At 43.4% G+C, this 15,568-nt stretch overlaps 1 protein-coding gene across 1 annotated transcript; it reads left to right on the forward strand.

Annotated features, from left to right (window-relative positions):
- The first annotated feature begins 670 nt into the window (after positions 1-670).
- Positions 671-12,991, forward strand: zbtb34 (zinc finger and BTB domain containing 34). Its single transcript, XM_030358200.1, has 2 exons — positions 671-957; positions 10,367-12,991. The coding sequence occupies exon 2, from the start codon at positions 10,400-10,402 to the stop codon at positions 11,918-11,920; it is 1,521 nt and encodes a 506-aa protein (XP_030214060.1). The 5' UTR covers positions 671-957; positions 10,367-10,399; the 3' UTR covers positions 11,921-12,991.
- The last annotated feature ends 2,577 nt before the right edge of the window (positions 12,992-15,568 follow it).

Consider the following 15,568-nt stretch of genomic DNA (forward strand, 5'->3'; position numbering starts at 1 on the left):
GATAATGCAGAAGAAGACAAGTGAGCATCTGCACCAATCCATATCAAAGGAGTGTGCATTCACCATAGAGGAATAGGCCTGGAAACTGAGAGGTGTTTCATCTTTATTGTTAAGATAATATAATAATCCATTAAGATGGATGGTCCGCAATTGTTACATGCATGGGTTATAAGCCTACACCTGTTTCTTAATGGCATTTAAGTCGATTACCTCTGGTGTCCTAATTTCAGCATCGTTGAGAGCGTCGGATTTGGGCCTTAGAGGTAGACTTTAGTCATTGAATTCACCAAAGATCAACCCTCGTAGGCTATTATTCTTTGAATGATAATTCCAGATACGCAATTGCTTTGTGAATAGTCAAGGTTGTAAAGGTATAGGCACAAAGTAATTAAAGTTGTATAACTTTAATTTAAAGCCCTTAAATGGTAGGCCATTTAATGAAGGAATGACCGATGTTTCTTTAAGTTCGTGTTATTGATTTATAACAAAAACGAATAACCATGTCATAAATATGAAATGCTCGTATTAATTATTCAGCATTTCACTTGAAAGTTCTCAAGTAGGCAATAGCACAACTAGACGATAACATGAATACAGAGGCACCCATGTGGAAAAGCATATCGTCTTGAGTAGAGATTAAACGGAAGAGAAGATGTATGCAAAGTATAGAACAGGGAAATGGAAATGCAGTATCAAGGGTTAAACAAGCGGAGAGTCGCCCGTCACGTCATTCTATAACATAATGTCTCCGTGCAGAACACCGCCAAGAGCCAGGGAGGGGCTGCCGTAAAACACACGCATAAAATGAACGCTGAGACCCAAAAGAACACTTCCTGTTGATGAAAAACATTTGCAGCAGCGACTATCTGACACATCTGGACCGGAGTGGGGGGGAGGCCTGGCTGCAGTGAGACGAGACACGGGGGGAATGGACAACATTTGATCCGCAACAAGACGGTAAGTTCCGCCGGTACTCGGGGTCTGTTCCCCATAGCGGTCGGGACGAGCGGGCGTCCGGTGGCGCCTTTTGTAAGTTTAAGGGTAAAAAAAGGCTACTGGCTACCATCGCATGCTAGCTCGCGTTAGCAACCGTGCAGTGCAAAACGCTAGCGCTAGCTCCGCGGCTAGCGGGCTACGGTACCTTCAGCATTAGCCAGCTCGCGTTAGCAGTCGCCAGCTAACTGCGTTAGCACCCGTTCAACACCGGACGCTAGTGCTAGCTCCGCGGCTAACGGTCGAGGGGCCACGGTACGTCAGCGTTAGAGCGCTTGACGTATCTTATGACCAATGTGATTTGTGTTACTGTCAGCCTTCTATTTTGTATTTGTTTGAAACAACCGTGAGAACAACCGTGATGGCACACGGATGTAGGGTTTTTTGTACGACTGCATACATGTCGGCTTACGAGTTCGGTTTCGCGGCCGACGTATCTGGGAATAAAAGTTGGGCCATTAGTCCGGAAGCCCGCCTGGTGCTAGGCGGAAGAGCCCGGTGCTAGACGGACGAGCCCGTTAGCATTGAGCTAGGTGGACTAGCCCGTTGCTAGGTGGTCTAGCCCGGTGCTAGGGGGACTAAGCCCCCTGCACTTTGGACTAGGTCCCGGCGCTTTGGGGACTAGCCCAAGGTGCTTGGGCGACTAGCCCCGAGAGGTTGGGACTAGCCCCCGGCGATTGGGGGACTTTCCCGGCGCACCGAGTGGAGTTGGGCCCTGCAAGCTTAGTCTGGAAAGCAAAGCAACTAAGACGCAAGGCGTTATCCCGTCGCAGTGAAACCACATCTGAAGCAAACGTGTGCAGATCATTCAAACTGACTGACACGAATGTGAGCTCAGTATAATGGCTCCTTTTCAACTTTAAGACCTCAGTCCTTTGCTAACCAGTCGTTGACTAGTGTTATATATATATATATATATATATATATATATATATATATATATATATATATATATATATATATATATATATATATATATATATATATATATAAAACTTGATTTGGATGAAAAGGATGAGTCCAGCTATTTTTCAGTTTTGGGAACTCATGGATGCGAATTAAGGGCCATGTAGAACCAACAGGGGAACAAGAGACAAGATGTATCTAGCTGACACCCGTGTGGTCATTACCATAGGGCCGTATAAACATTTGACCTCCTGATTTTTATGGATAACGTGTGGGATCATGAGAGGTTACCTTGTGCACCTGCTATAACCAACACCATCTTGTGTTTGCAATCAACCCTCCACTCATTTCTGTGACCGTTTGAGTCATTACTCAAACATAGACAACTGTCTTTAGTGGATCTTGTATATTGAACGTGAACTATTTCGAATCATGACCTATGATACATACGGGTATAGACAGGAGCCATACCAATTATGCTGTCTTGCGTGAGTTGGCATAATAGCGTTGCACCTGTTGAACTGCATTTTTATAGTCATGGTTCAGTCAGGCTACCAACGGGTTTTTCTTTTGCTGCTGATTGAGCAATGGGCGGCCTTTCTAAGGTAAGAAAGGCCGCCCTTTTTAAGGTATCCAAAATATAGGCGGTTGGGGAGCGAGACAGGCTACTTGGCCTGGTTCCAGAGAGCCTGTTAGGGAAGTTCTAACATTCCGTTTTTTGGATGTTACGCCACCAATCTCTTGCTGGGTTCAGTTGAGAAAGTCTTGGTTTATGGCATGGCTTCACAGTCCAACACAATAACACCTTGTTGGGGTTAGCTTATGGTTTGGAAACACGATTGAATCAGAGGGAGGCAATGCACAATTCATTTTACTGCACCCAAGCACGTGGTTGACATGAAGATATTGGCTATGATTATATTATGACTTTGCATGAATACAACATGTATTTCAAACCAATACAGAAACGTAAGAAAGAAAAGTGTAAACTGATGATCTTGTTTCTATATATATCTTTACTTAATACTTACATTCGATAATATTATCTAAACTAACCAATATCGTATATGGGTGATGTCTGAAGTGTTCACCCAAACAGGACTTATGAACCTATAATGGTTCAGAACCTTATCATAGTACATAGTAGAAAAGGTCGTTTTCTGGATCAAGTACTGCTGTTATTTAATTTTTACACTAAAGGGAAGGACGTTATTTCGCATTACTTTTATTTATGTCATCAGGGCCTTATTTGCATTTATAGAGAAAACAAGTCTTCTTAAGAAACAGTTCTTTAATGTGAATAATCTAAAGGTAGAAGAACCATACCCGAATGCAATGTTTGCAGTTGTTGCCAAGCAGGCCACTCCGCAATGAAACGCACTAACACTGTTTGAAAGAGGTTTCGCACAATCCCAAGATGTCATGTGCACATTCAGGAAGCATGCGTCTATTGTAAACATACCAGTTGAACATAAACACATCTATGAACATTGCCATCATCAGATTGATTTACCATGGATACGTCGGATAACAGAACTCGGGGAGCTTTTTAAATTCCAAACCGCTTATATGTTGAACCAGGCCCTTAGGTACATGAAAAACCTGTGTCTGTTCTGTCTATTGGAATGTGGACCCAAACTAAAGGGTTACCAAGTTGGGTCAAAACTGTTTCTCTTAGCCACCTAATAGAAGTGATTTGCACCAATTATTGAAAAATCTTTATTCATACGGTAAGCCCAAACTAAGGTTTACTTGAATGCCTTTTGCGTTTTGCAGATATGGTGGATATGATGCAAATAGTAAAACAAACGGCTCGGAAATCTAGGGACAATGACGATTGGGCCAGATCCACATCAAGTGTTTTTTCTTTGGTAGTGTAATTTTTCTTTGGCAAGGAATGGGTTGTCTCCTTGCTTGTTCTCTACCTGCCTGTGGCAGACTGGCTAGGTAATATAAGTTTTCTGCCCTCCTCTGTGCCATCTGTGATTGACCAGAAGAGATCAAATGGCAGCAACAACTACCATAAGACCAACATACCAGCAAGTAGATGGCCATGTCGAACATGGAACAATTCAATTTTGGGGAAGTGAATTTAAGGACGCACTGACTCAACCAACTAGTTAAAAATTACCTGGATATGTATATCTGTAGACAATGCTGATTTAACAGTGATTTTACTAATGTTATCAATAAAATCACATTCTATAACTGATAAAGTAAAAGTTTTTTTACAAAAGGTTTTAGACTGGCGTTAACACTTTGCCTCTAAGAATCTTACCGTCTACACTCACCCCCCCCCCCCCCCCCCCCCCCCCCCCCACACCCAGCCAAGCTACGCTAGTTTACGTCACACTGAGTTGCATAGCCAGTTAGATTGGACTGAACGCTTGGTGTGTTTTGAATTCTGAGAGGCTCCTGCTCATATCTGGGAGGGGATGAAAGTTACTCATTGCAACTTAATACCATACAATTTGGAATCAAAACATAGGCGCGTGAAGCTCTTACTCTACAAGTTTAACACCACAATGCCTGTTTTTCTCAGTTCAATGACCTCACACATGGTGATCAGCTGAGGTAGTTATTGGAGTGCAAACATGTTACTGAATGTCGCCTTAGGGCAGCCGCTCTGCAACATGCAGTGTGCAGAGAAATATCTTTATCTATTCTCTTGGTCAGGGCTCTGCGTGTTCTTTAGAGAATTTATAGTTTATTTAGCTGCTGTGCACATCCTCGATCCCAGGCGACACAAGCTCAAGGTGCTCTCTGTACACCACTCGATGTTGCCACTCACCAGACCTGGGATTTTGGGAAATGCCCCCTGCACTTTTCAAGGGGTTCCTCTAGGGAGAGTCAACTCCTAAACGTGCCTCTCCGTACTCAGTCAGATGCGAGTGGCCGGCGCTCCCCACTGCACATATACATGTGCTTGAGCTCGCTGCAGTGAGGAAAGTATTTGCATTCTTCTCACCTGGTGTGCAGCTGCCATGTTCTGATCAGAACAGACGGCGTGTCAGCGGAGACATACACAAACAAACGGGGTAGTGCTTTCTGCCCTCCACCTAGCAGCCGTCGAGCTCTGACTATGGACTCATCAGGACCAGCTCAGCCTAAGAGCTCTGCATATCACAGGCGTCCAGAACTTCAGGGCAAACCTCCATGTCTCCCGGTGATACCCGCTGAGCCGAGTGGCATTTACATCCAAACATTTTCGTACTTGTCTCGCAGAGGTTCGGATGTGCTCGGGCCTAAAAAAAATTTTTGTTTGGTTCCGGTGTCCGACCGACCCTGTCCATTTGTGTGCGACCCAAATTATTTTATGAGCTTTAAAAAAAAAAAAAAAAAAAAAAGTTTTTTTTTTTTTTTTGATGCAAACTATAATTACGTTTTTGTACAGCACCTCTTCATTCCGTCCAAGGATGAGCGCATTCTCTCGTTTATAAATGAAAAACAACCTACTTATTATTCGCTGCCGCTGGAAAAAATAAAATAAAAAAATAAAATAAATTCCCTACCTACCCATGACCTCAACTGACAACCAACAGGAACCAAACTTTTTTTTTTTTTAGGCCTCAGGTGGACCTTTTGGTGTTAAGAGAGAACCCCCACTGCAGGCTGTGGTTCTCTCTCAGCCCTCAGAATCTTTCCCCATGGTAAATGCTATGGTGTGTACACACCTTTGCTGCAGGCGCTCTTCTATGCATTCCCACCCCTTTAACTGATCCATGCTCATTTGGAGCGGATCAGACAGGAGAAACTGTCTGTGATTCCCAGAGCTAGCTGCTTTCTTGCGCACAGTGCCATGGCCGGTGCTAGTCAGACAGCTGGGTGGGTTGGTACGGCTGTTGGTTTGGCGTCTGAGAGCTTAATCCTGCATGGCAGAGTCTGCTAGCAGTGGTTATCAACACTATACAGAGTGCCCGGGCGCCTTCCACTTCCTCTGTCAATGCAGCAAAGTGGGGTGCTTTCTTTAAGTGGTGTGACAGCAATCACATTGCCCAATCTCTCTGAGGTAGGAAGCGTGCTTGGTTTCCTACAGTGCTTATTGGAGAACGTTTTGGCTTTTTCCTCCCATCAAATTATGTGCGGCAGCCGTTTCGGTTGGCCACGCAGGCTGTGACAGTAAACCGTTTTTCAGCCCCCCCCACCCGGTCAAGAGATTCTTGCATTGGGCTCGACCTGTTTAGTCTTTTTCTCGCGTGCAGTGGCGTTGAGTTGCATCTCCTGTGCCCCGTTACACACAGTTGTTAGTGTGTTATAGTGACCCTGCCAATGCATCTCGCTCTCTCCAAAGCAGCGTCTGTCTTGCTGGATATGTGAGGGTGTTTGCTTAGCCTACACCCGGCAGGGCTCAGCGACACCGCTGGGTGTTGGAGCCACACTCATCACGGGGTGTGGCTCTTCTCAAGGGCATTTCGGCGGACAATTGATCTGCTGTGTCGTCCCTCGGCCCTTTCTATCTGTTTTTACATGTTGGAAATGTCCAGGCCAGGGGCTCACTCTGCCACTCTGTGTTGGAGTCGGGGGTGCCCCGTCTTCGGCTCGGATATAGGCCGGGCTGTTACAAATTGTAACGTCGTTCTTGACTAAGCCTATCTCTGCTCTCACCCGGTGGTGTGTGGCCCATGTTGATTTGGTACGTTGCTAAAATATTCAGTGCATGGGAAAAGCCCATAAGGCCTAAAAAAAAAAATTGTTTGGTTCCGGTTTCCGACCAACCCTGTCAATTTATGTGCGACCCAAATTATTTTATGAGCTTTATAAAAAAAAAAAAAAACTTTTTTTTTTTGATGCAAACTATAATTACGTTTTGGTACAGCACCTCTCCATTCTGTACAAGGATGAGCGAATTTTCTCGTTTTTAAATGAAAACAACCTACCTATCATTCGCTGCCACTGGAAAAAATAAAATAAAAAAATAAAATAAATTCCCTACCTACCCATGACCTCAACTGACAACCAACAGGAACCAAACTTTTTTTTTTTTTAGGCCTAAGACTAGACGGCTACGCCTACGATCTTAGAACTAGAGATATAATAACCTATTGTTTTGCGATCTTTGCTGTGCCATCTCTTGATTAGTCGGAATAGATCAAATGGCAGTAAAAACTGCCAATACTGCTGGTTACACGACAAACACTAAAACCAGCACCAATCAGATGGCCATGTTTAACATTGAACAATAAAAACAAAGGTTGAAATGTTTCAACATACCCGTTGTTTAAAATGACCTGGTGATATCTGTAGTCAATGCTGATTAATAGTGGTTTACTAGAGCTATAATTAAAATCCTATTACTTCTATTTTCTACCAAAAATATGATGTGCAGCAGCCCTTAACTCTTTGCGCACAAGAATTGTACTGTCTATACGTGCTCACCCTACCCAGCCGAGATACTTTAGTTGGCGTACCAAAGGTGCGAAGCCAGTTACATTGGACTGAGCACTTGTTTTTTTTTTTTTTAACTCTGAAAGACTCCCCCTAATAACTGGGAGGGGCTGAATGTTAAACATTGGGACTTGATACCATACTGTTGCAATCAAACCATAACCGCGTGAAGCTTTTACTCTGCAAGTGTAACCCAAAATGCCTGTTTTGACCTCACACATTGTGATCAGCTGAGGTAGTTATTGGCCGGCGATTTGAATGTCTCCTTGGGACAACCGCTCTGCAACATGCAGTGTGCAGAGAAATATTTTGTTACCAACAAATGCAAAAGTTAGTCAAAGTAAAGCCTGCATCAAGTCGATAATTGTGGGTTCTTCTGCTAGAGTAACAACTCGGTTAGCTGACACTAAATACCCGAAAGGTGAGGATTTACATGAGGATTTGTATGTGCTCAAGTGAAACGTATCAAACCACAAAACCTTGAGGTTACCTTTTTATTTGTCTTTGGCGGTTTTTACAAATGTTCTCGATTTGGATTGTAGCAGCACTACATAGACCTTATTTTATTATTTGAATGCCTCTACAATCCTTTGCTTAATAGGCAGTTCTGGCTGGTTTCACACTATAAGCTGTTTTACAAAATGGGAAAAATGATGCTGATGTTGAAGAAAGAATTCCCCCCCCCCCCCCCTGCTGGCTTTCATTCCTGCTGTATCAAATTTCATGTATTTTTAGTGTTCCAAGTGGCATCTCTAAGCGGTTGGTTATTCCTTGGTGTTGCATTCATTTTACAACCTCAGCCAAGCCATGATAAGGCAATCACAGTCCTAGGTCAAACTGCTGTTCAAGGTTTCTAATGGTAGTCATGATGTCCATATCCTTAAGTGGACGAGCTGAGCCAAGTAAATTAAGCCTATTGCCTTGGTGGAAAGTGGTGTTTTCTTTAGTTCCGCAGTATCCTGTTTTCCCCACATGAGGCATGCATGTGACCCATACAGGGTTCATATATTATCAACCAATGAGCACACATTCTTTGGCAACCTTTCAGCCGTGCTCAATTGAGTGCGGGTGGTGTTGGCAAACTTCCCTGATACTTCCAACATGCTCTGCATCGTTGCTGCAAGTAAAAGCAGTTTGAAATCAAACAAGACTCCCCTGCCGGTCGGTTTTGCTGCCTCTCCCATAGGCCAGTCTGAGACTGTGCAGTCAGGTTGTGCAGGTGTCTTGGTAGAAGACGTTCACATTGTCAATGTCCCAACGGTGTTTGAATGTAGGCTTAGTATTTAGAACTTTTAGCCTTATCATTTTGTATTTGCCCAGGTTAACAGATAGTCTCAATAGTTCAGCTGTTACATAATTGTATTGAACAGTTTAAATATGATTTTTTTTTATATATATATTCTTTTTTTATTTATTATGATCGTTCTTCATAACTTTTATTTTAATGGTGAACATCAAAATACATTATTTGAAGCAGACGTGTGTGGGGTACATATGGGCACGAGTAGTAAATTCCAAACTCGAGTGATCAAAGGAATTCCTCGAGGATCAATTGAGTACTCGTTTAATCGAATCTATTTTTAGAATGCAACGCATCCGCAGCAGGAATAGGCCTGATAATGAATGGCAATATTACCAACCAAACATGTAATGCTTATTCTCCATCAAAACAGTCAGTTATCAGAGTATTCATTATTTATTTTTGCAAACGTTCAAAACACATTTTCCTTACAAAAATAAAGATGCGTCTCACCATTTAAATCACGTCGAACCAAGGCCACAGTTTAAAAAAAACAAAAACGAAACAAGTAGCCTAACCACTGCAAATAATTTAAAGCTGCAAATAAAACGGCAGCAAATGGACTATGGAAATACTCAGCGTTGTGATCTTCTCTACACGGCCGGGATTAAAGCTGCGTCTGTGCGGCGGTGAAAATAGCCGACACACTTGGTTGCTGCGGGTCTGCTTTCCCGAACTCAACGTTGTGTTTCAGGAGCATGTGCCGCATAGTACTTTCTGGTAGCTAGATTTCACTTGGCATATTTTACATTTCACCTTATGAACTCCTATTTCTTTAAAGTATGTCAATTCTTCGATGCGCTTTGCTTTAACCGCCATCTCTTAACTTTTTGAATTCTGGCGTGCCTGCACACGGCACGGAACGCGCCACACAGAAATGGATACATTTCATTTGCTTTGTGCCCACGGCATGCGTTAGTGGCGCAGACAGAAAATAGATACATTTGCCTCAGAAAACTTTGTTTGTGTGTGTATATGCAAACTCGAGTTTGCCTGTCCATCAACCGAGTTCATTTGTAACGAGGAGTACTCGAGTAATGGATTCCTCACGCCCATCCCTAGTACATATGCCAGGTAGTGACTCCAGATGAAACCTAAAAAATCTCATTCCAGACTGCCTTCGCCTGAATCATGAGGGAAATATTAATATATTCCTTCTGTTCAGGTAGACAAAATGAGTAAAGAAAAATCAGGTTTGTCAGTTTCTCCCGCTTTGCTACAGGCCCATCCCTCTTAAAAATGTCTTTCTCCTTTTATAAAACAATTGCTGGTGTTCGTTCATGTAAAGGTTAGATGGCACATGACTCTGCCATGTTGACATGATTGAACATGTTGCCCATGTACAATATGTTTTAGCAGTTGGGAACAGTACTTGCTTGAAAGGCATTGAGAACAAAGAACAACTTTTTTTGTCTTTCTCTGACTTGATGAAACAAACGGTACTGAAACAATATTTATGGGAAGCTTCAATATTAATGCTGAGAGTTTGGGTTGCGAAAGTGGCAATTCACCCTAAAGTAGTTTTGCACTATTGCTGTCATTCTCAGGCGGAGTAGGAATAATTATCTGCATTACAGCCTTCTGTGTTACTCCCCTGAAACCACTGTATATTTTAATGGCAGATCACGTAGGCACCACTTTCTTATCCTCATCCTAATTCTCTTAGATGTAAATGAGGACTCCGGAGACATCATTACCATATGAAGCATCGTATCTTAAAAATAAAAGTTGAGTTTGCCACTCATGCTTTTTCCTTTGTGCACTCTCTTGTTTCTCTAATAGGCTGCCGACACGCTGGAGAGATACATCCGAGACATGGACGAGGGCAGCAACTACATAGAGTTTGACGTGCCTGAGTTCAGCAACACTGTCCTAAGCCAGCTCAATGAACTGCGGCTGCAAGGGAAGCTGTGTGACATCATCGTTCACATCCAGGGTCAGCCGTTCCGTGCACACAAAGCGGTTCTGGCGGCCAGCTCGCCCTACTTCCGCGACCACTCGGCCCTGAGCACCATGAGCGGCCTCTCCATCTCGGTCATCAAGAGCCCTGAGGTGTTTGAGCAGCTCCTGGGCTTCTGTTACACCGGGCACATGTCGCTGCAGCTCAAGGATGTCATCAGCTTCCTCACCGCCGCCAGCTTCCTGCAGATGCAGGCCATCATTGACAAGTGCACCCAGATCCTGGAGACCATCCACTCCAAGATCAGCCTTCCGGTCGGCAGCCCAGAGAAGGAGGGCTCCCAGAACAGCCCCAACGGAGTCAACGACAGCAACCTCTTTGTTAACCCCACCCAGATCTCCCCCCCGTACTACTCCCGGCCGAGCCAGGCGGGCCTTACGGAGGCTCGCGGCGAGCTGTCAGTGAAAGGGCCCGCCAGGATAAGGCAGCAGCAAGAGGAAGGCCAGTCGGACCGCGGCAGCAGTGATGACGTGTCGGAGCAGGACGCCCCCATAGAAGGAGAGATGGAACAAGTGGATCTGATTGGCAAGGACGGGCTAGTGACGGACGTCCACGTCAAGGTTGAGAAGACGGACAGGCCCTCTTACTCGGACAGCTCCTCCGCCGGTGACGACGGCTACCACACCGAGATGGTGGACGGGGAGCAGGTGCTGGCCGTCAGTGTGGGCTCCTATGGGCCCGTCATCCAGTCCACTGCCTACTCTTACTCAGGGCTGTCCTCCCCTTGCTTCGTGAGCCTCAGCGGCTCCAGTCCCTCCCGCTCCATACTCAGTGGCTACCGAGGTGGGCGAGCCCGGGCCAAGCGGCCGCTGGCCATCCCCGCCACCGTGCTGAGCCACGTCAAACCCGGCTCAGATGAGGTTGAGCCCGCCCTGGGGTCAGCGAGTCTGGAGAACGACGTGCGGGAGCGCAGCCTGCGGAGCCAGTGGTACCCGTACAACGAGAGACTCATCTGCATCTACTGTGGGAAGACCTTCAATCAGAAGGGCAGCCTGGATCGCCACATGCGCCTGCATATGGGAATCACCCCGTTTGTGTGCAAGTTCTGCGGCAAGAAATACACAAGGAAAGACCAGCTGGAGTACCACATACGTGGCCACACGGACAACAAGCCGTTCCATTGCCAGATCTGTGGCAAATGCTTCCCGTTTCAGGGCACCCTGAACCAGCACCTGAGGAAGAAGCACTTGGGGGCGACGGAGGGAAGCAACCACGTGGACTCTCCGGAGGGGAGTTTGGTTCAGAAGGACCCAGAGGATAGCTCGGAGAGGATTGCCTTCGAGACCACGTACACAGAGGAGGCACAGGCCAACGATGCAGAGGAGAGCTCCAAGCTCAGCCCGGAGGAGGCTCAAGCGTCCGGAGTCGATTATTAGGGCACTTTGGGATTAGGAAGCTTTAAGAAATATTTCAATTTTAAACTAAACCTTTTATTTTATTTTGTCCTCAACTTTGGTTCAAAATTGCATAAAGGGTTACTGTCCATTTTGTGAAAGTTGATTGTTGAATTCAAAGAGACAATGGGTGCTTTTTTGAAGTTTGATTATTTCAAAGGAAAGGGATTAACGATTTACTATTTTTCAGGAGGTCCCAATAATCAAGGCCCCCTTGTTTGTTTTCTTTTTTAATCTTTCCATGTTTTTTAAAAACATAATTACAGAGTTATATAGGCATGTTGCAATAATTGATAATGTGAAAGCTCTGGTAAGATGCTTGTCATATCACCTTTTTACCTGACCTGTTTTTGCACACGTGGCCATAAGGCGGCCACTTACTCACAAGGAATGATTTTTCTGACAGTGCAAAGCTTCGTGTGACATATCCGTTCAATACCTCATTTTACAACTACATACTCATGACAGTCTTTACGGAAATCCGACAGGTTCTACCTCATAGCCAAGAACCTACGAGGAACCGTAGTGTTCACATTTTAAAAATTCTGTTTTTGGTTCCGTTTTATGTTCTACTTTGTCCGTTTTTGGTTTGTAATTGTTAGGTTGTTTGTTTTCCATTGCCAAATCCTGGACAGAGCATTCTCCTCAACACATAGCCTTGATACTTAAAGTGAAATATTCCTTGTGGATTGTATGGCTTATGGACTAAGTCCTTTGTTCAAATGTTTTCACGGTCAGCCAGGTTGAATCGACGCAGAAGGTGCTATGGTATGAATGCACAAGACTCATTAGCTAGGTTGTGTATTTGTATTGGACAGATGGAAGGAATTGGGTGAAGAGACCAGCCCTGCAGTCATTCAATACATGAATTGGGCTGGCTCTCTGTCCACGTTCCAGGTCTTGTATCATGTTTTCAGCGTTCATATCACTACTGGAGCTCAGCCTGGTGACCAAGTTGTGGGGGCTTCGAAAGGCTACACGAGCTATCCTCATACCTTACAGTCATTTGCAGTGTTCATTATTCTGATTGAAGTTCTATACCTAACGACTTCACTATTACGTGTATTCTTGTTCTTCGGGTGGGTGGGTGGGTGGCGGTGGTAGGGGACCTATAGATTAGTCTGTTTTACAGAGACAAAAAATGTATCTATGATTTCAGCACAGCAGGAACAACTATGGATCTATTCATGTACATCTTTTAAAGTATACTACTTTTAATAATATGCAAACAGAAAGAAGAAAGGAATCTCAGCCATCTCGAAATGGTATACCTCCTCATTTTTATTTTCTAATAGAAACTATGGGTTCTGTTTTTAGTTTTGTATTTTGACCATGTCTGAGATTATCGTTTAAATAGCAGGATCATTTCAGCTGTGATATTTGTTCTCTACTCTGGAGCAGGTGACTTAAAACCAATCTAATTGTATGCTATTGGTAGCGATGTGGTGTGGGTTAGGTCTCCAAGAGGGAGAGGGTTTTAATGCGTAGCTGGAGAGCCAAAGTCATGGTGCACATTGTGGTACATGGGAGAGGCTTGGCCGTGCTGACCAAGTGAAAATTATGCTAATTTCGGTCTTAACTCTTAAGAGCAGCGGTCTGATGACAGTGGCAGGTGACCCCCGACTTGGCGTTTGGGTGAGGGCAATCTTGGAACAATCTCCCCTTCACTCGTCTGCTTGACATCCACTTTTTCAAAGGGGAGATGTTGACTTGCAAATTTAGATTTTTTTAGTTCAGATTCTTTACACAAGTTTGGCAACTCTTTGCCACTAGATATGCTTTTGAATGGTATTTTGCGTATGCCCTTCGAAACTTTTAGAAATAAGGATTTTGTCTGACTAATAAGTAGAAGCTTGTGTTTCTATTGAGCTTTAAAATAGTACATTTAAAGGAAATGCATTGTAATGGCACTTAAGGGTAAGAGCAATTATCCAATCACAGCACTGCCCTTTGTTCAATACTTGTATGACAAACATTTTGAAAGGGCAACTGCCATAACCATCATTTTTTTGTCCTGTCCGTTGATTGAAAATCTTAAATTCGTTTCTTCACTTAGAGGTTTTAGCATTTGTTTGGGAAGATTTAAAAGTTTTGTCACTCGTCTTTTTATTTTTTACTTTGTCACACCGCCAGTGCAGTTTGTATTGAATATGTGCACACAACCTTGGTTTGGCATTTTAGGACACTATTAAGGTACCCCCATGTTTTAGGGGAATTCAAGAAAAATGCGTATACTAGCTCTTCATTATTTTATGATGTACGTATCGCTAGGAAAACCTGTTGTGAAGAAAGCAAACGTTGTCTACTTCTTTAAGTACTTTTCCGTTGAACGTTTGCTTCCTTAAGTCCGCTTTGGCAATCTGCTACTGCAATTTGGCGGTAGTACAGCAACTCTTTCATCTTTAAGTTCTTAAATAGAGCGTTTATTTTTCTTAGAACTTTCCCTGGAAGAAATTTGGTCGGCTTGCAGTATTGTCTAAGACCTCCACAACAAGGCGTAGAAGCTGAACAAACGTGTGCCAAGAGTTGACACCAAAGATGTATCTAATGGGCAAATTTGAACAATAATGTAAAACTGCTAAATTAATGGTTTTCTTGACGACTAGCCTGTCATTTGATGAAGACCAACTTTGTTTTCGGCCCGGGTTCTTATTAAGGAATGTATAGGACCCTCCGCTTACAGCAGTTGCTTGTCTTTTAAAAATAAATAGATAAGTTATGTTTAGGTAATGTTCCTGACTAAGCCATAATAACGCTGACAATATCCTAGTTTGTGCAATAGGTATTGTAATTGTTTTAAGGCCATTGTATTCAAAAATATAAACAATTTAAAAAAACACAAAGTGGCATCTTAAATGTAGTGCCTTGCCACTTGCTTTTCATGATAGATTCAGGCACTTAATTCTCTGTGCCTCCTCGCTAATTATGTAGATAGAATAGAGTTAAGAATCAAATGTCTTATTTTCTCTTAAAACAAAATGGGAATTAGGAACCGTATAGTAAAGTGCTCCTACTTCGAGCCCTAGTTTATCATTCGATGGCTTTTCTCCTCGTAATGTATTGAACATTTTATTTAAAGTAATATATATATATATTGCTTTGAATCAATCGTAAATGAGACACTCCTGTATACCATTGCCCCAAATACAGAGACTGCCTCTGTGTTTTCTTTCCTCTCTTAGCACTGAGGACAATCTAAATCATCTTTTGACTATCCCATCATTTCAACAATAAGATGAGTGAGATGTGATGCAACATCAAGCCAGGGAACAGCTTCTTTCACCATTTGGCAGATGCTTAAAATTAAAAATCCTTACTCTAGAGAAACGCCACGCTTGCCCTTATATACTGTGGCTGAATTGCACATCACCCGCCCACAAAAATTGTATATACAAAAGAATGCAAGTAGATGTTTTGTAACTTAAGAAGATTTCTCATATTTGTGTCATTAGGCACAGCCTTGCAAAGATCCATAAATGGACGATTCAGACAACACCGTTATTGTTAATCATTGGGACCACCCTAAAAGGAATTGTGGTCCCATCAGTTGATTTAGCAGGCAGTACCCTGATCAATGGTGCTTTATAAACTTGTCAGGTTTTTTTCTGTTATGATATCCCATATTTTAGG

Source organism: Gadus morhua, chromosome 6 (assembly GCF_902167405.1).
Source record: "Gadus morhua chromosome 6, gadMor3.0, whole genome shotgun sequence".
In the NCBI taxonomy this organism is placed as follows: Eukaryota; Metazoa; Chordata; class Actinopteri; order Gadiformes; family Gadidae; genus Gadus; species Gadus morhua.

Bases quoted from the DNA above. Each gene is read 5' to 3' on its own strand.
- zbtb34 (XM_030358200.1), top strand. From the start codon at position 10,400: ATGGACGAGGGCAGCAACTACATAGAGTTTGACGTGCCTGAGTTCAGC.